Consider the following 24,231-nt stretch of genomic DNA (forward strand, 5'->3'; position numbering starts at 1 on the left):
TCCATGGAAGAGTGCGAAAGTGTTCGGATGTCTGCCAGCCGTGTAACGGAGGCGGAAAACATGGGGACCAGCCCAGTATTCACCTAGCGGGATGTGGAAAACCGCCTAAAAACCACATCCAGGCTGGCCGGCACATCGGCCCTCGTCGTTAATCCGCCGGGCGGATTCGATCCGGGGCCGGAGCGCCTACCCGAGTCCAGAAGGCAGCGCGTTAGCGCTCTCGGCTACCCTGTCGGTTTTTTTTTTCCTTTCAAGTATCAGCGACGACAAATATACCGTCAGTGGGCGACTGAATTACAAGGCTTAACGTGGAAATGGAAGTTCCGTTATGAATGTGGACAATATTACAGTGACTTTATGATCAGGGACGCAATCACACAGAATGTGTCAGACAGTAGGATCAGAGAACAGATTTTGAAATATTCCGATCCAGGTATTGGAGATCATCGATTACCTAAACTTTTGTGATTTTGCTGTAGACAGTTTCCAGCAGTCTGGTAACATTTGTGCTGTAGAACAGAAGGGCGGAAATAGCTCTAGCGCTACGCGGCCCCGTAAACAGCCACACTTAACGGCACACAAACAGCATCGCGGACAGGACGCCGTAACACGTCCAACGCTTAAACGCAAACCGCGCTTCGCTCACCTATAGTCTGGTACAAAATCTTGCCTCCGTTGCTATACAGCACATAAACATGAACTTAACCCGTCACGCCAAGCCACTTGCTACTCCTGCCACCGGACTGGACATGTTCAAAGTGTTTGCTTAAAAAGACCAAAGTCCCCGGGTCACAATGTGAAACAATTGCGTCCTGCTGTGCAAGTGCATGTTGTAAATTCAGAAGAGGTGGCCCCCACAGGACAATCGTGTTCAGTTATTCAGAACACTAGATCTCCCGTGCAACGTGTCTCTCATAAATTGTATATACCGTTAGTGACTGCAGGCTATACAGAAAAACTTCAATTAGATACAGGTGCATCAGTGTCCTTGCTGAACTATGAAACTTACGAACTGTTAGGCAAACCGAGACTGTGCCTATCTACAAATACGCTTACGGGGTACAATGGCAGTAACATTCCCGCGATAGAAACGCTTCAGATTGCGTCCACGTATCACAAGCTGCAGAAGACAGTTTCCCTTCATCTGCTACGAAGTAAATAATCAGTTAATATTTTTGGTCTCGACTTGTTCGACTTGTTTGGATTAAATATTGTGGCCAGTGTACCAGCTGTGTCTCTTTCCGATTCAAGTAGCAGTGTTGCTAAGCTTTGTCACGAATTTCAAGAACTGTTCGCTCCAGGGGTAGGCAACCCCAATAACGTTATGATTAAAGATAACGCGCAACCACACTCTTTCAGAGCGCGTGTGGTGCCTATTGCACTTCGTGAAAAAACTGGCTCATTGACAAGAAAATGTCATAATCGCACCAGTCTCTGCAAGTCAGAGGTCTTCCCCAGTCGTTTATGCTCGCAGATCTTCGGGAAATATTAGGATTTGTACTGATTTCAAAGCCACTGTCAATCCTCAGACAGTAGTGGATACTTATCCATTGTCTCGCCCTGACGAACTCATGAATGGCTTAGGCGCTGGTCGCTATTTTTCAAAAATTAACCTTCGCGATGCCTATCTTCAGGTTCCTCTTGATGAATCTTCACAAAATGTGTTTGTCATCAATACACAATCAGGACTTTTCGAATTCTTTTATTTGCCTTTCGGTAGTGCATCAGCGCTTGCCATTTTCCAACACTACATAGAAGTGTTGACCACTTCTGTACCTTCGTGTACAAATTACCTGGACAATATTGTAGTTGCTGGCCGCACAGCATAAGAACATCTTGCCAACTTGTGCACTTTAAGTTTTGTCTGAGGCCAGACTCAAGTGTAATAAAGAAAAGTGTCTTTTCCCTAACTTAAATAGAATATTTAGAGCATGTTATCAATTCTCGAGGTGTCCGTCCGGTACAGGCACATTTGCAACAAATCCGTGATCTCTAATCGCCTCAGAATGTCAAAGAACTGCAATTTGTCTTAGGGATGCTCTATTATTACATTCGCTTCATCCCTAACGCAGCTCACATAGTGACCCCCCTGCGTCGCCTTCGTAGCAAAAATGATCCTTTCCTTTGGTCCCAAGATTGTGATATACCCTTTCATAACTTGAAAGTGGCGTTGCTCAGTGATGGATGCTTGTTCATTTCGATCCAAACAAACCTGTCATTTTGGCCACAGACGCATCGTCCTATGGTATTGCTGCTGTTTTGTCACACCGGGTTGGTTCGTCAGAAAGACCTATTGCCTTCGCTTCCAAGCTTCTGAACAAAGCTCAGCAGAACTGTTGCTAAATAGAAATCATATTAGGAGTGACTAAAGTTCACCAGTAGTTATATTGTCGAAAATTCTATTTGGTCACGGACCACAAGCCTTTGTAGTCACTCTTCAATCCGGCCCAATCGATTCCTACTCGTACTGCTCAGAAATTGCAACGCTGGGCTCTTCTTCTCTCTTCAGTTCGAGATCATTTATCGGCCCATTTCTAAGTGTGCGAATGCAGACGCTCTCTCCCGTCTCCCTATGGGACCTGATGCTGACTTAGACACTTCCGAAACAGCATGTTTTGAAATTGATGCACAAGAAACTAACATTGTCGAGCAGTTTCCCCTGCATTATTGCAAAGTAGCGCAACCTACTTCTTGCCATCCCGATTTACAAATTTTGCTCCGATACATTCGCACCAGTTAGCCATCTTCTATCAAGCACATCGCTAGCCCCATTGTATATTTTGCACGGCGACATAATATTCCTGTTGTTCATGGTAACATTTTGCTTTGCATAGTCAGGGCATTGACGTGTGGCGATACTGAAAGGCCGGCCGCGGTGGTCTCGCGGTTCTAGGCGCGCAGTCCGGAACCGTGCGACTGCTACGGTCGCAGGTTCGAATCCTGCCTCGGGCATGGATGTGTGTGATGTCCTTAGGTTAGTTAGGTTTAAGTAGTTCTAAGTTCTAGGGGACTGATGACCACAGCAGTTGAGTCCCATAGTGCTCAGAGCCATTTGAGCATTTTTGATACTGAAAGAGCTTCAAAGGTATGTAATCAGCTTATCGTATTAAGGTCACTGAGGTGTTGTCCGCAAAGAACAATTAGCGCGCAGATATTCCACATGGTTTGGCGTGGACGCGCAAGTATAAAGGATCTCTGAACATCAAGCCGCCCGTCCACAACGATTTTTTGAGTGGCCCAAGGTAGAGACACCTTGGCAGCGTGCGCAACTAGACTTTGCTGGCCCTCACTGGAACACACGCTGGTTAGTAGTTGTCGACGCAGATAGTAAATTCCCCCTTGTTGTTCCCATGCCACTGACAACATCTCGCTCCATCGGGCAAGCACTTAAGTCCGTTCATTGCACCGAAGGTCTGCCCGAATTGCTCATCACGGGCAGCGGTCCTCAATTTGTCTCTGCAGAATTGAAGCTTTGAGTACAGCGCACGGCATACGCCATTTCACCTCAGCAGCATTCCATCCACAATCGGATGGTGAGGCTGAACGTTTTGTTCGCACGATCAAACAGCAAATGGACAAACTTCGCTTGCATCATCCACGTGAACTATCCTTGCTTCGCTTCTTGTCCACTTATCGCTCCCATACCCGCAACGGTCCTACGCCCGCAGATTTGCTACTTGGGCGATGCCACCGCACGCTCCTGCATTTGCTCCACCCCCGCTGCGATCGGCGCCTACAAACTCCAGTTAGCCAACATTTCAGAGTAACCGACCTGTCTTTTAGAGATTATAAGGGAGGAATGGTTCCTACGGGAGAACGTCAAACAGTTATGGTGTCCGCTACATTCCCTGAAGAAATTCAGAGACTAGCAACAAAATTCCTGTCCAACTACTTATTTCTGGCTGTTGGGATTGTTGGTGGTGCTTGTAGTGATGTGGAACAGATTTTTTACAAAGTATCTAAATTTGACAGGAGAGCAAAACTTACAGAAATACTGAGGGAAGAAGGTTTGTGAGTTACATTCTGTGTGTGTGTAAAAAAAAAAAAGAAAAAAAAGCAGTTATTGCAAGGGTATATTGTGTTCCAGGTGGCAAGAAGGTACTTGTTTTTGTGGAAACAAAAAGGATTGCAGATTTTTTGGCAGCATTTTTATGTGAGGCAGAATTTCCAACAACAAGTATTCATGGTGATCGCCTTCAAAGTCAAAGAGAAGAAGCGCTTTATGATTTTAAGAGTGGACGAATGGGAATTCTTGTGGCCACTGCTGTTGCAGCCAGAGGTCTAGGTGAGATATGATGAAACTGTAAATACTGTTACTGCCACAGTAAACGCTCCTGATCATAGAACATGCTTGAAAAAAAGAAATGCACTGCTTTATCAGTTAAAGATAAGGCTGGAGTGGTTACTTCTTCCTTCCACAGTACTTTGTGAAAACTGCGTGCATACAGTTTTGGTGGTGGTTGCAAGATGTATTGATGACTGAAGTTAGCATGGGATTCTTTTTGAATAAATATGCTTACACACCCCCGCAATGAACCATGGACCTTGCCGTTGGTGGGGAGGCTTGCGTGCCTCAGCGATACAGATAGCCGTACCGTAGGTACAACCACAAAGGAGGGGTATCCGTTGAGAGGCCAGACAAACGTGTGGTTCCTGAAGAGGGGCAGCAGCCTTTTCAGTAGTTGCAAGGGCAACAGTCTGGATGATTGACTGATCTGGCCTTGTAACAATAACCAAAACGGACTTGCTGTGCTGGTACTGCGAACGGCTGAAAGCAAGGGGAAACTACGGCCGTAATTTTTCCCGAGGGCATGCAGCTTTACTGTATGATTAAATGATGATGGCGTCCTCTTGGGTAAAATATTCCGGAGGTAAAATAGTCCCCCATTCGGATCAGAAAGAAAACTGGCGTTCTACGGATCGGAACGTGGAATGTCAGGTCCCTTAATTGGGCAGGTAGGTTAGAAAATTTGTAAAGGGAAATGGATAGGTTAAAGTTAGATATAGTGGGAATTAGTGAAGTTCGGTGGCGGGAGGAACAAGACTTCTGGTCAGGTGACTACAGGGTTATAAACACAAAATCAAATAGGGGTAATGTAGGAGTAGGTTTAATAATGAATAGGAAAATAGGAACGCGGGTAAGCTACTACAAACAGCTTAGTGAACGCATTATTGTGGCCAAGATAGATACGAAGCCCACATCTACTACAGTAGTACAAGTTCATATGCCAACTAGCTCTGCAGATGACGAAGAAATTGAAGAAATGTATGATGAAATAAAAGAAATTATTCAGATAGTGAAGGGAGACGAAAATTTAATAGTCATGGGTGACTGGAATTCGAGTGTAGGAAAAGGGAGAGAAGGAAACGTAGTAGGTGAATATGGATTGGGGCTAAGAAATGACAGAGGAAGCCGCCTGGTAGAATTTCGCACAGAGCACAACTTAATCATAGCTAACACTTGGTTTAAGAATGATGATAGAAGGTTATATACATGGAAGAACCCTGGAGATACTAAAAGGTATCAGATAGATTATATAATGGTAAGACAGAGATTTAGGAACCAGGTTTTAAATTGTAAGACATTTCCAGGGGCAGATGTGGACTCTGACCACAATCTATTGGTTATGACATGTAGATTAAAACTGAAGAAACTGCAAAAAGGTGGGAATTTAAGGAGATGGGACCTGGATAAACTGAAAGAACCAGAGGTTGTAGAGAGTTTCAGGGAGAGCATAAGGGAACAATTGACAGGAATGGGGGAAAGAAATACAGTAGAAGAAGAATGGGTAGCTTTGAGGGATGAAGTAGTGAAGGCAGCAGAGGATCAAGTAGGTAAAAAGACGAGGGCTAGTAGAAATCCTTGGGTAATAGAAGAAATATTGAATTTAATTCATGAAAGGATTAAAATATAAAAATGCAGTAAATGAAGCAGGCAAAAAGGAATACAAACGTCTCAAAAATGAGATCGACAGGAAGTGCAAAATGGCTAAGCAGGGATGGCTAGAGAACAAATGTAAGGATGTAGAGGCTTATCTCACTAGGGGTAAGATAGATACTGCCTACAGGAAAATTAAAGAGACCTTTGGAGATAAGAGAAACACTTGTATGAACATCAAGAGCTCAGATGGAAACCCAGTTCTAAGCAAAGAAGGGAAAGCAGAAAGGTGGAAGGAGTATATAGAGGGTCTATACAAGGGCGATGTACTTGAGGACAATATTGTGGAAATGGAAGAGAATGTAGATGAAGATGAAATGGGAGATACGATACTGCGCGAAGAGTTTGACAGAGCACTGAAAGACCTGAGTCGAAACAAGGCCCCCAGAGTAGACAACATTCCATTGGAACTACTGACGGCCTTGGGAGAGCCAGTCCTGACAAAACTCTACTATCTGGTGAGCAAGATGTATGAAACAGGCGAAATACCTTCAGACTTCAAGAAGAATATAATAATTCCAATCCCAAAGAAAGCAGGTGTTGACAGATGTGAGAATTACCGAACAATCAGTTTAATAAGTCACAGCTGCAAAATACTAACACGAATTCTTTACAGACGAATGGAAAAACTAGTAGAAGCCGACCTCGGGGAAGTTCAATTTGGATTCCGTAGAGATACTGGAACACGTGAGGCAATACTGACCTTACGACTTATCTTAGAAGAAAGATTAAGGAAAGGCGAACCTACGTTTCTAGCATTTGTAGACTTAGAGAAAGCTTTTGACAATGTTGACTGGAATACTCTCTTTCAAATTCTAAAGGTGGCAGGGGTAAAATACAGGGAGCGAAAGGCTATTTACAATCTGTACAGAAACCAGATGGCAGTTATAAGAGTCGAGGGACATGAAAGGGGAGCAGTGGTTGGGAAGGGAGTGAGACAGGGTTGTAGTCTCTCCCCGATGTTACTCAATCTGTATATTGAGCAAGCAGTAAAGGAAACAAAAGAAAAATTCGGAGTAGGTATTAAAATCCATGGAGAAGAAATAAAAACTTTGAGGTTCGCCGATGACATTGTAATTCTGTCAGAGACAGCAAAGGACTTGGAAGAGCAGTTGAACGGAATGGATGGTGTCTTGAAGGGAGGATATAAGATGAACATCAACAAAAGCAAAACGAGGATAATGGAATGTAGTCGAATTAAGTCGGGTGATGTTGAGGGTATTAGATTAGGAAATGAGACACTTAAAGTAGTAAAGAAGTTTTGCTATTTGGGGAGCAAAATAACTGATGATGGTCGAAGTAGAGAGGATATAAAATGTAGACTGGCAATGGCAAGGAAAGCGTTTCTGAAGAAGAGAAATTTGTTAACATCGAGTATAGATTTAAGTGTCAGGAAGTCATTTCTGAAAGTATTTGTATGGAGTGTAGCCATGTATGGAAGTGAAACATGGACGGTAAATAGTTTGGACAAGAAGAGAATAGAAGCTTTCGAAATGTGGTGCTACAGAAGAATGCTGAAGATTAGATGGGTAGATCACATAACTTTTGAGGAGGTACTGAATAGGATTGGGGAGAAGAGGAGTTTGTGGCACAACTTGACCAGAAGAAGGGATCGGTTGGTAGGACATGTTCTGAGGCATCAAGGGATCAGAAATTTAGTATTGGAGGCAGCGTGGAGGGTAAAAATCGTAGGGGGAGACCAAGAGATGAATACACTAAGCAGATTCAGAAGGATGTTGGTTGCAGTAGGTACTGGGAGATGAAGAAGCTTGCACAGGATAGTGTAGCATGGAGAGCTGCAACAAACCAGGACTGAAGACCACAACAACAACAAGGCAGGAAGAAATCATGGGAGCACGGGTTCGCGTACGTTTCAGATTCGAGGTCCCAATGGACTGCAGAAGCGGCACCTAAAGCAAATTCAGCCTTGTCGCTTGCAAAGTTCTGCCGCTTCTCGTATGTTCGCAGATTCCTGGCCTTCCCAGAGTGGGGGTCAGGGAACGCTCTTTCCGGACATCGAGCCGATGGACATCGACGTTGCGGATTCATGCCATCAAGGAGATGCCCTGCCAATGATGCTAGGACGCACCCTCTGCGTCGTTTTTCGGCCGGTGTTGCCTCGCAGTCTCAAGACGGATTTCGGGATGCGGGCAACGACTCAGCATCGGCTACAGCAACGGTCGCTGCTCCAACAGTGTTTCCAACAACCTCGCCTCCCCTTCACCGTCGGTATGATGCTCCGCCGTACGTGACGACAGCGCGGCGGTTTGTGGAGGAGGTAGTGCAGTGTCCTCCGAACAAGATACAGCCAGGGCAAAAGCAACACAGGAGCAAAGACGCGAGCTGGTGCAAATGCCATAGAGACTCGCCACTTGCGTGAGTTCCACCAGCGCCAAGAGCGGGCGTTGAGGATGAAGATATCGACTTCGCCTCGGCCAATTGAAAGCCGAGTACAATCCGCCAGTGATCGGACGACAACGGACAGAAACTACTCGTATGATAGAAGAGCACCTGTGGCCCACTTGGTTATAAATCAGCGTCCAGGGCTGAGTGAGACAGGGAACGTCGTTTAGTGAACTCTTAGAAGTGAACAGACAGTTGCTGTAAATTTCATTTGCTATGTACTGCGAAGTTTGCCTACTATTATTTGCACTCCACTGAGGGCCTTTTTTGTGTTATATTACATGCAATGTTGAAGACTTCATTATTTGACAAGTTACAAATATAAAAAACTAAACTTCTCCCGAACAGGCCATGAAGGCCCAACGGTATCGCCCGACCGCCGTGACATCCTCAGCCCACAGGCGTCACTGGATGTGGATATGGAGGGGCATGTGGTCAGCACGCCGCTCTCCCAGCCGCATGTCCTTTTCCGAGACCAGAGCCGCTACTTCGCAATCAAGTAGCTCCTCAGTTTGCCTCACAAGGGCTGCTTCGCGTTTGCCAAGAGCACTCGGCAGACCGGACGGTCACCCATGCAAGTGCTAGCCCAGCCCGACAGTGCTTAATTTCGGTGATCTGACGGGAACCGGTGTTACCCCTGCGGCAGTCACAGAGATAAGTAAACCTTTTTAACTCATTTGTGTGACTTTGTTTCTGATTTGTTGGAGTGTTGTAGAACCTTCGTTCTTCTATCCTGTTAGCTGGCCATCGGACACAACTGTGTAAACAGTGGCAACTCTTCCTACCCAGCAGTAGCGACGAGGACTTACAAAGGAAACGTACGTACCATATTTGTTGTGATGATAGCTATGACCAAAATTAGTCAGACATACTATCCTGCACATGGCTTGACTCGTTGATGAATATCTTCAGTAACTAAGAATTCCGATAAAAGACTGCCTATTTAGATCGAACAACGTAAAAGACGTTGTACACTAAGCAAAAATCAACTTACAATATATAAGAGCCGGTTTACAAGGAAGAAGCTACAAATTTTCTTCGTCCTTGGAGACAGTGAAGACCAAATTAGACTAACAGCATCTCGCACACAAACATCAAATGATCATTCTTCCCACATAACAGTTCTCCTCAGTGGTCAGTCCTGCTCAAGTCATTTCCTATCTGCATAGCAACTGCAGCCTATATCTATTTGAACTTGCTTACTATTTCATTGGTTTCCCTCCGCAACGAAAATCCCGCCCCCCCCCCTCACATACACACACACACACACACACACACACACACACACTCTTCCCTCTATTAATAAATTACCTTCGGTAGCTGAGAATGGTTCCTGCCAATCGAAAGCTTCTTTTGGTGAAGTTGTACCATAAATTTCTTGTTGGCCAAATTCGATTCAGTACGGCTTCGTTAGTTATTTGATACATCCATTTTGAGCCTTGTTCAATAGCTTATATTCCCTTCTCGTCTAAACCGCTTATTGCCAGCGTTTCACTTCCATATAATGCTGCACTCCTGACAAACACTTTAAGAAAAGACGTACTAACGCTTATATTTATATTGAATGTTAAGATATTTCTGGCATTCAGAAAACTTATTCTTACCGTAGCAAGCCTGAATTCGTATCCTCTGTATGTATTCTTTCGTTAGCCATTTGACTTATTAGATAACAAGATTCATCTATTACTTTAAGTGTTTCATTTCCTAATCTACTTCTCTCAGCTTCACCTTTTTTTTTGGGGGGGGGGGGGGGGGCAGGGAAGAGGAGATCAGTGTTTAACATCCTTTGGACAAAACGGTCATTGGAGACGGAGCACAAGCTCGGAATAGGGAAGGACGGAGAAGCAAAGCGGCGGTGGCCTTTCGGAGGAACTCTCCCAGCCGGCCGCGGTGGCCGTGCGGTCCTGGCGCTGCAGTCCGGAACCGCGGGACTGCTACGGTCGCAGGTTCGAATCCTGCCTCGGGCATGGGTGTGTGTGATGTCCTTAGGTTAGTTAGGTTTAAGTAGTTCTAAGTTCTAGGGAACTTATGACCTAAGATGTTGAGTCCGATAGTGCTCAGAGCCATTTGATTTGAACTCTCCCGGCATCTGCCTTAAGTGATTTAGGGAAATCAGGGAAACCGTCATCTGGACACCCAGACGCGGTTTTGAACCGTCGACTTCCCGAGTGCGAGTTCAGAGTATTAACCAGTCGGATTTAAGTCGAGTATATTAGATAACTTAGGCTGATGTTCATCTCGTGACTTCTTTTCAACTAGGTATCGATTCCGTTCAAATGGTCGTCTGAGTCATTTGCCGTCTTTGACAGAATTACGATGTCATTGACAAATCATAATATTTTGGTTTTCTCTCCCTAAACATTATTTCCCTCCGCAAATTTCTAAATAACTTTCCTCACTGCTTGCTCATTGCATAGACTACATAACATAGCAGATACGCCAGATACGCCCACTTCATTCTCAGTTAATGTCGCCGTTTCATAGTAATCAACTCTTATAACTGCGTTCGACTTAAAGTTTTAGATAACCTGTACCTTGCGGTATTTTATCGCTCTTACCTTCAGAATTTCAAGGAATGTCTTCCAGTTAATATACAAATGCTATAAATCAGGTCTGACTTTATACAGTCCACATTCTAAGCTAAGTCTTGGTGGGGGGGGGAGGGGAGGGAGGGGGAGTAGTTCCTGGCCTGTTAGCACATTTCTGAGGAATCCAAATTTATCTTCCTGAAGTAAAGCCCCACCAGCCTTTCTGTTCTTCTGTAAGTAATCCATATTAGCATTTTGCGACAGCTACCTGTTAAACAGATGGTATATACGTCCGTGTGTCACTGTCTTCTTTGGAATTGGGGTAATACAGTCTTCTGAGGGTATAAGAATATTGGATTGTTCAAATGGTTCAAATGGCTCTGAGCACTATGGGACTTAACTTCTGAGGTCATCAGTCCCCTATAACTTAGAACTACTTAAACCTAACTAACCTAAGGACATCACACACATCCATGCCCGAGGCAGGATTCGAACCTGCGACCGTAGCGGTCGCACAGTTCCAGACTGTAGCGCCTAGAACCGCTCGGCCACCCCGGCCGGCTATTGGATTGTCTCACGTATCATGCATACTAGGTGGACAGCTTTGTAAACGTTGGTTCTCCCAACGATGTAATATATTTATAAAATTATTAAGCTTAATGAGTAATTTTCCCGCCGAATTTTGTACGACCGCCGAGGATCTCTTTAATTCTATCGTAAAGGCTGAGACACCAGATTAAAATCTATCGGAAAACAACTGAGCCCTTAACAGTCTCACCGTGATAACTATAGTCCTCACATTTATTTCACGGCTATGCGTCCATACACGAAGTGTGAAACTTTGACCGGTTTCGATAACACCCACATGACGAATTCTTACCCATATTGTGTCGTGAGTAAAATCAGAAAAGACAGTTTTCTTACAAAAGGGATACCAAGATTTTGATGTACTTGTGGTAGTGTGGAAATGAAACCATATGTGAGATTCGATCGTGTGGCCCGTCGAGCAGTATCACCTGTCGAGGGTGTCTGCATTTACACGTACGATGGGAGAGGATCGAGAGGGAGGAGGGATGAGCAGACTGTTCCGGCGTAAAAGTCAAGCCCCGGCACGACGGGCAGGAACGGTAGAGTAGAGAGGGCTGTGGAGAAGACGTCAGCCAACAGGGCGCTGACCGACCCCTCTCCAGGATGACACCGAGACAGCACCGGCCTCTAGGCGAAGAGAACATAAGCGCCGCGCCGCAGGCCGCGGCCCGAGTTCAAGAGGAGCCGTTCTACGAGCTCTACAGCAGCGACCTAGCAACTGAATTGTTTCACTTGTAGTAGGAGATGTGTAAATTGAAGAGATTTTCTTATTTTGTCCGTCGCCCATTGCTTGCGACACACGATTGTAAATTCTCAAAGTTAACTATTGTCATTTATTTTGCTGTAATAAAAATTCATTAATACGATTTGCTTGAATTGTTGTCCAGCTATCTCAGAAAGAAGGTTTCCTACGCACCCTGAAACGCCTGGTTAAATCTGCAGGACAGAACAGGTAGTTGGAATTGTGGAAAGGGGCCAAAATGAGCGGCTGTCAATTGCACTCGAACACATTTAACTTTATTTAATTGCCCAAACATTACAGTGCAAATTTCCGAGCTTAACTATCGACTGAATATGTCACAGTCTTATGGCTTTAGGCCACAACCTCTTTAATTTTTAAAACGGCTGAAGGCCCATGATTTAAAACACAACTACAATATATTTTCAAAAGGCAGAAAGCGTAAGGTTTTAACCGTTAAATAATATTTCAAATGGGGCTGAAGGCCCGAACAATCCAGGACTTGACAGGTAAGGAATTTTAATTTTGAAGCGGATGAAGGCCCGTGATTTAAAAGTACAACTACAATAAATTTTCAAAGGCAGAAGGCCCAAAGCTTTATCCTTAAATAATTTTAAGAAAGGAGACTGAAGGCCCAAACAATGCAAGATTTGACAAGTAAGGAACTTTCAATTTTAAAACGGCTGAAGGCCCATTATTTAAAACCCAACTAAAAGCATCAAATTCAGATCATCAGCTATGATCCATTAAAATACACAATCAAACACCAGTAAGAAAAGGCACTACACCCAGCGGCGCTCAGAAGCTTCCTGGGGTCGGTCTGCATTTTAAATATTAACGTTCGCTTAGGGTAGACAGGTAGTCGGCCCAACTATTTCCGAACTCCTGGCAACCCAACCAAGAGACCCACCGACAAGACGACTTGCTTTCCACCCGACCGGTACGCAAGGAACTCCAAAGCCAAAACGTAAAGTGCGTATCCAGCCATAACCAAATATGCATAAGCTGTCAAATCTACACACCCGTGTTGGACAGCGACAACATGGTGAGGAAAAGGACACTGCCTGAATTTGGAGTCCAAGTGCACCAGCGGAATTTCCTGCCTTGTGGCCGTTAGTGTTCCGGTTACCTGCCCCGGTCACTGAATTTCACGTCAGCGACCAGGGCAGGTAACCGAAACGCTAACGGCCACAAGGCAGAAAATTCCGCTGGTGTACTTCGACTTCAAATGCCCAAAATACAGTTAAACTCCACCGGATGGTGGCCAAACCTTCGCCAACTCGAACACTCGCTGTTGCTCACCGGAATACCCCCAACAGCCAACCATGAAAACCAATGGCATAATTTGAACAGTCTGGCTTCGGTAATTAAATCACCACTAAACTTTGATGTCCTTGGTCGCTGAGCCACGAACCACGTAGCAATCTCAACAGCTCCCACACACTCCGACACTGTGTCGAGACCGCCAGCGGGCCCGGCCCACTGCGCCGCGCGGAGATTTCCTGGCTGATCCACACTAACCGACCGACTGCCGCACACCAGCTAGCTGGAAACTGTAAGCACCAGACCAAAGATAGTACAAGATGCGAATATCGAAACACACCTCTGCTGCCAGGCGTAGAAAGAGGAAGAACCACGGCATAACCGCAATAACCGTGAGAAACAAACGGCAGAGTAACAGTCAAGGTTTGAACAAACGCACAAGCCGGGGCCAGCACGGATCACATCCCATATTCAACGAGTAGACAGGACACAACACAGATCCCATTATTAAGGGGATCGTTAGGTGGTTAATTAAAGACCATGTGTCAGATTGCTGCTAACTCTCAGAGGGTAAATTTGTGACGTCATTTTGTGATGTGTTTTCACCTCATGAGTGCCTGCAGTCAGGCACTATGACTTTCAGGTTCTCCACATTCAATTGTTTCTTCATTATATTCCTTATTCATTTCTGATCAACGAATTGTGCATTCGGAGACATAATAAAATTTTGTGAGTAGCTAACGCACATATTTTGTGCATGGGTTAAACACAGACGGGTATTAGTTCGTAGACCTCAGTTTTTTTGGTAGTGTAATTAAAAATCCCCACAAATCACACAATTATTTAAGTGAAAAATCTAATAAAAATACCTATTTGAAAGGAGGAGCTACGGTTCATTCACCGGTTGACGTTATTGTGACACTGTACTTATTCCTCAGGTGGGTCTTTTCAGGGCCCTGACTTGATTTTTATGGAGCACGATGCGCTGCCGTATCGATAGCGCAGGTGGAGGAGCACTAGTAACGAGAGCATATTCGGTGAATGGACTGGCCTCCCCGTTCCTTCAACTTAGATCCCGTTGAAAACCTGTGGTACGTGTTGGAGAGACGTACTACACCCCGTTCACACCCATCAACGACCATCGAGCAGTTGCCAACTTTGCTGGTTGCGGAATAGAACGCCTTAACCTGAGAAGTCATCAATCTTTTGGGAAGCATGAGTGCACGTTGCAGAACATGCGTTGCCTTCCATAGTAATCACACACGTTATTAAAGCCAATGTCCCATCTTTTGTAATGTCCAACGGACTGTCACAAATCGCAGCGACCAATGTCATTATTCTCTGAATAAAAGCGTTGTTTCTAACCGTCTCAGTGAGTATTTCTTTCAATTATTCAGTTCTTAAGTTCTTTATATACAGCACATCCGTCCCAGAAGGCCGGCCGCTGTGGCCGAGCGGTCCTAGGCGCTTCAGTCTGGAACCGCGCGACCGCTACGGCCGCAGGTTCGAATCCTGCCTCGGGCATGGATGTGTGTGTTGTCCTTAGGTTAGTTAGGTTTAAGTAATTCTAAGTTCTAGGGGACTAATGACTTCAGATGTTGTCCCATAGTGCTCAGAGCCATTTCATTTCTCCCAGAAGTCGTCAGGCGCATTTTCTCTGTGTTTCAGCATATCCTTGCAATTTCGTTTCCGCATCATGTAGCTACAGTCTGTCCATACAAATAGTGCTCCTCACGTGTTAGTGTGATGCCCAGTCTTGACAGACAGCGTGCTTTGTTTCCCGTTACAAACAATATGATTTTTTAAGTGGACTTTTACTTTTCCACTCGATAGAGCGGTCCCAGGTTAGTCTAGTGCGATATTTGTTTTATCAGTATGTATAAACAGGAACAGTAAAACTCGAAGAGTAAACCAGAACGCCAACAGCGGCTCAGCAGCACTGGACGATTGCCGTTAGCAGTCACTGCGGGCCAGGGCAGGTCTGTCGCCGTGGTAGGACTGGTTTCTCTTCGAGTTTTTCTGTTTCAGTTAACACACAACGATAAAACAAATATCGCGCTAGACTAACCTGGGACCGCTCTATCGAGTGGGCACGTCAAAGTCCGCTTTAAAACCCATTTTATTCTAACGGGAAACAAATGACGCCTTCCACCGACAATGGGTGTCGCATGGAAGACGTTTCAGTGCTGTTCATTTGGGCTGGCTGCAGCTATACAGTGCAAAAATTAAATTACAAATATCTGCTAAAACACCATAAAAAACGCTCCTGACGACTCTTCTTAGATAGACCCTGTATATGGTCTACGTTGCATCGAGCTATGTTGCTTGGCAATGACACATCATGCGAGCGTTACTTTCGTCTAAGTTTTGCTTGCCATTGTTTATGCAAGATAATGTTTTCCACTGTGTACAAACTCTGAGGATACGGAACAAAAAAGGTCTAATCAACTTATGTCCGGAAATGCATGGTTTCCATGCTAGAGAGCACTTACTCAATCATGCTTTGTTACAGAAACTCCGGTCTAATACGCGCTGTACCATGCAACCACAGTTACAGCACGCATGGTTTCCTCCTATAGGGTGGTACTGTTCCTCATACGCCTTGCCCTAGCGCCCTGCCATGCCATAGTAATTGATAATGTTGTGTCCGATTCAACTCTCTTGCTGACTCACCTTGTAGTGGATGTGATGCAAAGTCGTACGCAGCGGCTCCGTATTCGAATCGAGAGCTTGCCGACATGGTGTTTACATACGGAAAGGCAAATGGCAACGGGCGGAGGGAAGATAGGTCTCACACGTTCGCATCTGCCAGACTGTATTCGAACAGTGTCAAAGGCAGCATGAATACGCTGCTCCAATGTATCCACATCTGGAATGGGATCTGCATACCTATCCCCGCCGACAACAAACACGGTATTCAATGTCTGCAACAGTGTTTCGCCGTTTCTCTGGGACAGGGTCGTTTCAGGAAGCAGAAAATCATGAAAGACGTACCCGACATGTTCGTACACCAGACTTGGACGAAAATGTGATTGATACTGGGGAAGACGACCGCTTGTCAGTACCAGGCGTTGGGCCCGCCAGTACAGGGTAAGGCAGACGACCGTGTGGAACACTCTCCGTGACAACTGATACTACTCTTAACACTTAGAGCGTGAGCACGGCTTACTAGCGACAGACTTTCCACATCGGGAGCTGCTTTGTCTCTGGTTTCTTCACCAGCCATCCACGATTCCGGGACTTGTGTCATCCATCCCATTCACAGACGGGGCCACCTTTACGCGGAGTTATCTTTCGGACATTATGCTGAACCACCTCGGTATGGTGACGGCGAATGATCAGCTGCGGTGCAGCCGGAATGTGTGGGCCAGGATAACTGGCGACCGTGCTCTGGGACCAGTCTTCCTTCCACGTCGCCTAACAGGCCGAAACTGTCTCTGTTTCTTGCGGGTGACATTGCTCCTCTGCTGGAAGAAGTAATATTGACGATTGGAAGGGTTATGTGGCTGCTATATGACGGTGTTCAGCCCACTTCGCCGTTAACGTCCGGCCGCACCTCAACGGTGTCTTCCTTGGTCGATGGATCGGACGAGGGGGTCCAGTTGCACGGCCTGTTCGTTTACTTGATCTCAATCCGTGCGATTTCTGGTTATTGGTCCATCTCAAAAGTATCGTGTATGCACAGCCCATTACAGATGTGGAGACACTGGAGTAGCGTATTCATGTTGCCTTTGACTCTGTTCGAGTGAACGTGTGAGACTGAACATGCTGCGGCGCGTACACGCGTGCGTTGAGGCACTGTTTTCAACAGATACTGTAACTGTGAGCGCATGCTACAGCGCTTATCAGACCGCTGTCTCTGTAAGAAGTATGATTGAATAAATAGTCTATCACGCAAACCATGCATTGCCGGACATAACTTCATTAGACATTTCCTGTTCCGTATCCTCTCATAGATCAGTCCCTCGAGTTTGTACTCGGTGGAAAAAATCAGCTGTATATCTATTAAAAACTTTGTCATAACTCATAAAAAATGAATGCGAGGTACTTTGTCAAAAAACAAACTAACAATGTAGATTTTAAAAGTAGGACTCCTTCCTGTAAAAGGCGACAGTGTTCGCGTTTAAGTAAGTATTAAAAAATTCCAGAATTACTGGAAAGGAGAAGAAGCTGCCTGAAGCGATAAATCAAGCTGTGTATTTTTTTAATTATAAATGATATTAGGAATCTGTAATTAAATGACCTTTTATTTACTGACGGGCAGACAATGCAATTTTAATCTATGTCAGTAATTCCGACGAAAGTCAACAAAATGTTATCTCTGAATATTTGTACGTTGTTCATTTTCTTCTCTTCCGCTTCAGTTACTTTACTCTCTTATGCCTAGGACACTGCCTATTTAAGCATTTGTAATTCTTAGCTAATGATAATTGTATTCATTGGAAATGGTGTACGTGTGTTTAGTTGAAAATGAATAATTACCATTTCACAGCTGACCAACGAAAGCTTCCAGTTTCTATAAGTGCTTCTGGCGCTTTCTGAAACAACGGCTTCCCGAAGGACAATCTCTAGCACATCGCTACTGGCGGTAGCAAACACTTTCAGAGCCTGTAGCTGTTATCTCACAACGAAGTCCGATGTGCAAGCACGAATAAAATTTGCCTCGCCTGTAATAATTAATATTTAAGCGGTCGCGAATTAGAAATTGCGAGCCTGTTATCCTGGCAGCAGACAATGAGTCCACATATCTACATCATCGAAGAATTTCCTTTACCACTATATTCTTCTTGGTCGGAGATGAAGAGTTACGTGGCCTGGCGTAAAATCTATCAAATCGAAGAAAATAAATATAATTAAGAATAAAGGAACTAATCTGAGAGGGGTTTTAACTTTGTAATTTCTTTGCCTTTGGATTCCAGATAGGAACAAAGGGTGAGAACTGGAACTCAGCCCCCGTGGCGAGATGTTCGATTCCTACCGAAGCAGGTCGAACGAGAAAACAAACGAAGTGCGAGCAGAGCGCGGGGGTGGTGTGAAAGACCTCTCATCTTTCTACTTACTTCTCCGTCTGCCTCTCGAACGCATTTGCGTGTGTGTTTGCGGGGGTGGGATGGGACAGGGCAGAGGGATGGTGGCGAAAGCCCTCGGGAGGGAGGACCACACCGGATTATAGAGAAGGAGGGAAGACGAGAGAGAGAGAGAGAGACGGGAGGAGAGGTTCGGTCGCATCCGGCACCAGAAAGGAACTATAAACGGGAAAAGGGAAATGACGTCAGCTTTATGCAAATGCTGCTGTTTCCCCCTGCGAGGCCTGGACGCTGCCGGGGGACCGCCACCGCTGGCCTGCCTCTGAGATTTCGCATTTTTTTTTTGTTGTCTCCTGTTTAGCTGTTTTTTTCCGAGTGGGTGAAAGAAAAGGGCTCTGAAAGGGAAAAGGGGCAGCTAGAGTCAGATAGAGAGAGTCAAGGGGTGGGGTTGTGGAGGGTAGGGTTGGAAGGGAGACAGAGAGAGAGAGAGAGAGAGAGAGAGAGAGACGGAGTGGTGAGGAGTGGGGGCGGACAACGGGATGCGTCGAGTGTGGGTGGAGGTGGAGGTGGCGGCGGCGGCGGCCCGCGCGGCGTGTGTATTAAAAGCGCCGGCGGCCACACGCAGGCGGCGGGCCGAACGCGCGGGTCCCAGCTTATCGGAATGGCGTAAAAGGCGGAAGGCGGCTAATAGAGCGGCCCTCTGAGAGCAGATAATTTGGCGCAACGAGCCGGCGCAGCGTGGCGGGCCGGGGTTATTAGCGGCGTCGCCTGCACCGGCTGCCCTGATGAGGGGCAGAGCCGGGGGCAGGGACGGCGGCGGAGGCGGCGGCCCGGCTCACTCGGACGACTTCCAGTTGGCCCCACAGCGCCGTTTTGACGCCCTTCGTCCGTGCTGTTGCCACGTCGTCCCGAGCGCTACGTTTCCCGGCGCGGACCTAAAGGGGAGAGAGTCTCATGACGTCTCCCCCTCCTCCCCGAAAGAACAAATGCTTCCATTTTTTTCATACAGTAATTTCCAATTTTCTGAGCTAGCTTTCCGACGACAAAGTAGCTGGAAGCTAAGTTTCTGAATGGTGCTTCCATTCACTTAAACATAAACACCAGTTACAAGTGCGGAACAGGTTCAGAGTTCGGCGCACCCCACAAATTTCTGCCAACATATATCTCCCAAAGAAAGCAGGTGCTGACAGATGTGAAAATTACCGAACAATCAGTTTAATAAGTCACGAATGCAAAATACTAACGCGAATTCTTTACAGACGAATGGAAAAACTAGTAGAAGCCGACCTCGGGGAAGATCAGATTGGATTCCGTAGAAATGTTGGAACACGTGAGGAAATACTGACCTTACGACCTTAGAAGAAAGATTTATGAAAAGGAAACCTACGTTTCTAGCATTTGTAGACTTAGAAAAAACCTTTTGACAATGTTGCCTGGAGTACTCTCTTTCAAATTCTAAAGGTGGCAGGGGTAAAATACAGGGAGCGAAAGGCTATTTACAATTTGTGCAGAAACCAGATGGCAGTTATAAGAGTCGAGGGGCATGAAAGGGAAGCAATGGTTGGCAAGGGAGTGAGACAGGGATGTAGCCTCTCCAGATGTTACTCAATCTGTATATTGAGCAAGCAGTAAAGGAAACAAAAGAAAAAATCGGAGTAGGTATTAAAATCCATGGAGAAGAAATAAAAACTTTGAGGTTCGCCGATGACATTGTAATTCTTTCGGAGACAGCAAAAGACTGGATGAGCAATTGAATGGAATGGACAGAGTCTTGAGAGGAGGGTATAAGATCAACATCAACAAAAGCAAAACGAGGATAATGGAATGTAGACGAATTAAGTCGGGTGATGCTGAGAGAATTGGATTAGGAAATGAGACACTTAAAGTAGTAAAGGAGTTTTGCTATTTGGGGAGCAAAATAACTGATGATGGTCGAAGTAGAGAGGATATAAAATGTAGACTGGCAATGGAAAGAAAAGCGTTTCTGAAGAAGAGAAATTTGTTAACATCGAGTATAGATTTGAGTGTCAACAAGTCGTTTCTGGTTGTATAGAGTGTAACCACGCATGGAAGTGAAACATGGACGGTAAATAGTTTGTACAAGAAGAGAATAGACGCTTTCGAAATTTGGTGCTACAGAAGAATTCTGAAGATTAGATGGGTAGATCACATAACTAATGAGGAAGTACTGAACAGAATTGGGGAGAAGAGGAGTATGTGACACGACTAGAAGAAGGGATCGGTTGGTAGGACATGTTCTGAAGCGTCAAGGGATCACCAATTTAGTATTGGAGGGCAGCGTGGAGGGTAAAAATCGTAGAGGGAGACCAAGAGATGAATACACTAAGCAGATTCAGAAGGATTCAGGTTGCAGTAGGTACTGGGAGATGAAGAAGCTTGCACAGGATAGAGTAGCATGGAGAGTTGCATCAAAGCAGTCTCAGGACTGAAGACCACAACAACGACACAAGTGCAGAACAGGTTCAGAGTTCAGAGTTCGGCGCACCCCACAAATTTCTGCCAAAATATATCTCTGTCAGATGTTTTGACAATAATCTAGATGACAATGGGGGAAGGCGAATCTATACTTTATATGCTTTCTGCATACGCACCTGATGTGGGAAGATCTCAACGAGAAAGAGAAATGGTAAGAAAATGAAACACCAACAGCCATCCTTGGTTTTTTTTTATTGTGTAGCTGCCAGATTCGGCGTTTCAGTGCACCTTATTCAGTCTTAATTGATGGTGAAGGGGCTATCACGATCCATATATTTAATGCATCAGTGGCGAACAACTGGTTTACGCAGACTACCTGTAACTACAATGTTGCCTGTCCTAGCATCAACTGTTAACAGACAGATGGTTGGAGAGACGACATCACAGTTACAGGTAGTCTTCATAAACCAGTTGTTACCCACTGATGCACCGTAAATTTGGATGACCATAACCCACTCAGCATCAACTAAGGTCTGAAGATGGTGCAATGAAGACCCGAAACTGGTAGCTACACATTAAATGACAACATAGGGACGGCTGTAGGTGTTTCATTTTGTTACAATAGTGAAAGGCCGTAGTTCCCCCAGATCTCCTGGCACAAGGATGACCATACAAAAAGAACGAGAAATGTTTTGTAACACTCTTCAAGCTGTAATCGATACTATTCCCTACACAGGAAAAATTTTGCTCATGGGCGATCTCGACAAATGTGTTGACGATTCGATTATTCTAGGCAGTAAACAAAGATTTAGTGAAACAGAAATAAATGAAACTGCAGAAGACCTAACTCATTTTTGTGTATTGAACGAATCCCATATTAATATTACATACTTTGACCATAAGCCACAGCACCCGGAGTAATAAAACAGGTAGTAATAGTAGTAGTAGTATTAGTAGTAGTAGCTTTATTCATGTGTAGATCTCTTTTTACAAGGATATACGACATATCAAAATATTTACGAGTTTAGATTAATTTAAAATAAGCTAATTCGTATACACATATATTGACAGACTTAACTTAGAGACAATCATCAGATTTACTCCAGGTATACAATACTTTTTTTACAAATAACTTATTAAATAATGTAATGTCTCACTGTTCACTCATATGTCATTATCAGTCACTGCACACACTATACACACATTGTTTCATAACACTTCACTCACTGCACACACACACACACACACACACACACACACACACACACACACACACACACACACACACACACATCTCTGGGCCATTTTCTGTACTGCACCTTCCCATTTGCTATCCTGAAAAACTGGGTCAGCATCCCTCCATAATGAGTGATATGCTGAGCTCAGAAAGAGGAAGAGGTGTTAGTATTGTGCTATGGATAGCTTGGGGGTAAGTGTTTCTAGAAAGTAAAAAAGAAGGAAAAAAGATATAAAGTGAAGGTGTTATGTTTTATAATCATTATTATTATTATTATTATTATTATTATTTATTTTTATAACATTTTTTTTATCAAACCCTACTCTGTTTTATCTATGTAATCCTTCCATCTATAAATGTATTGCATAACAGGTACTTTTTAGCTGCCTTTTTAAATGGGTGTATTTTTTTCAATTTCTTTAATCTCTTTTGTTAATTTATTGTACAGTTTTATTCCTTGGTAGAAAATGCTGTTTTGAGTTTCATGTTTATTTTTTCTTGGTCAACCTCTTGTTGCATGGTCATAGACAGAACTGTTTGTGCAGTAATTACCAATGTTATTTTTGATGTGCACAACTGATTGCTAAATGTTTTCACATGGAACAGTTAAAATGCCCAGTGTTCTGAACAGATCTCTACAATGAGCTCGCCTAGTATTATTGGTTATTATTCTTATGGTTCTTTTCTGCAGTTTGAAAATTGTGTTCATATTTTGTGCGTTTGTTCCCCAAAAAAGAATGCCATAGCTAAGAATTGAGTCTACATATGAATAATATGTAACTAAAAGATCCTGCATGTTACACACTGATGATAGGATTATAAGGGCATAACATGCTGATGACATTCTGTTTGCAAGTACCTTTGTGTGTTCACACCACTTCAACTGAGAATCAATATTCATTCCTAGAAATTTTGCTTGTGTAACACAGTCTATATAGGTGCCATCTACATTTAATTTAACATTGTCATTTTTCCTCTTCAAATTGAAATTCATGGCATTAGTTTTCTTTATGTTCAATGTCACTTTATTGCTTATTGACCAATCATAAACTTCCGTGAGAGTTTCATTAGCTTTCTCGGCAAGGAGTTCTCTTCTTTTCTCAGCGACTATAATATTGTCATCAGCGAAGAGAATGTTTTCACGATGAGTAACACTACTGGGAAAGTCATTGATGTATATCAGGAGCAGTATTGGTCCTAATATGCTACCTTGCAGAACCCCTATATTAATGTATTTTGATTCTGATAAGTGTTTTGCTAAATGTTTAGATCTGTTTGAAGTATGTATTAACTCTACTCTTTGTACCCTGTCTGTTAGGTATGATCGAAACCAGTCATTAGCTATCCCTCTTATTCCTAATGCTTCTAATTTATGTAATAGAATCTTGTGGTCAACTGCATCAAACGCCTTAGAAAGATCCAAAAATATGCCTGTGACACACTCATCTTTATCAAGAGCATCAAGTACAATTTTTGTTAATTCTAGTATGGCTGAATCCTTATTTTTGCCACTTCGGAAACCAAACTGTGATTCGCTTAAAATATTGTATTTATTCACGTAATTCATTAATCTGTCAGTGCATTCGTTATTAATTACATCATAACCAACACAGCCGTTCATCCAAGTCAAATATAAGATGTGAGAATGTTAACATTAGTAAGTGTATAATTAGATCAAACGTTAGTGATGTAAATTAAATATGAAACTTGGACTGAAAAACAAAAAAAAAAAAAAAAAGAATGAGAGGCTGACTGAAGAAATAATTGAAATAGAAATCTTAGACGACATAGTAGGAAGGTGCTGTATCGAAGTATATTAACTGACAAAATGGTATCAGGGTTAGCAAAGTGACGTCACTTATTCAATATTAACCTTTTCATCATTGAATTTCGAATTACATTACTTACAATAATTCAATGATGGCGAAATGTCCTTAATAACCCATGTATAGATGAGTAAGACGTAGGAGCTACATGGACTACTCTCATATCGAATATACAAGAGGCAGCACAAGGAGATAGTACTATGTACAGAACGGTATGGTTTAACCAAGGTGTTGAAGAATTAGCAA

The 24,231-nt window shown here is 44.1% G+C and overlaps 1 protein-coding gene across 1 annotated transcript; it reads left to right on the forward strand.

The window, feature by feature from the left end:
• The first annotated feature begins 3,799 nt into the window (after window positions 1-3,799).
• LOC126252185 (ATP-dependent RNA helicase vasa-like) lies at window positions 3,800-19,363 on the forward strand. The gene is made up of 3 exons (XM_049953056.1): window positions 3,800-4,007; window positions 4,088-4,285; window positions 19,197-19,363. Exons 1-3 carry the CDS (start codon window positions 3,800-3,802, stop codon window positions 19,361-19,363), a joined length of 573 nt encoding a protein of 190 aa, XP_049809013.1.
• The last annotated feature ends 4,868 nt before the right edge of the window (window positions 19,364-24,231 follow it).

This window comes from Schistocerca nitens, chromosome 4 (genome assembly GCF_023898315.1).
Source record: "Schistocerca nitens isolate TAMUIC-IGC-003100 chromosome 4, iqSchNite1.1, whole genome shotgun sequence".
Classification (NCBI taxonomy): Eukaryota; Metazoa; Arthropoda; class Insecta; order Orthoptera; family Acrididae; genus Schistocerca; species Schistocerca nitens.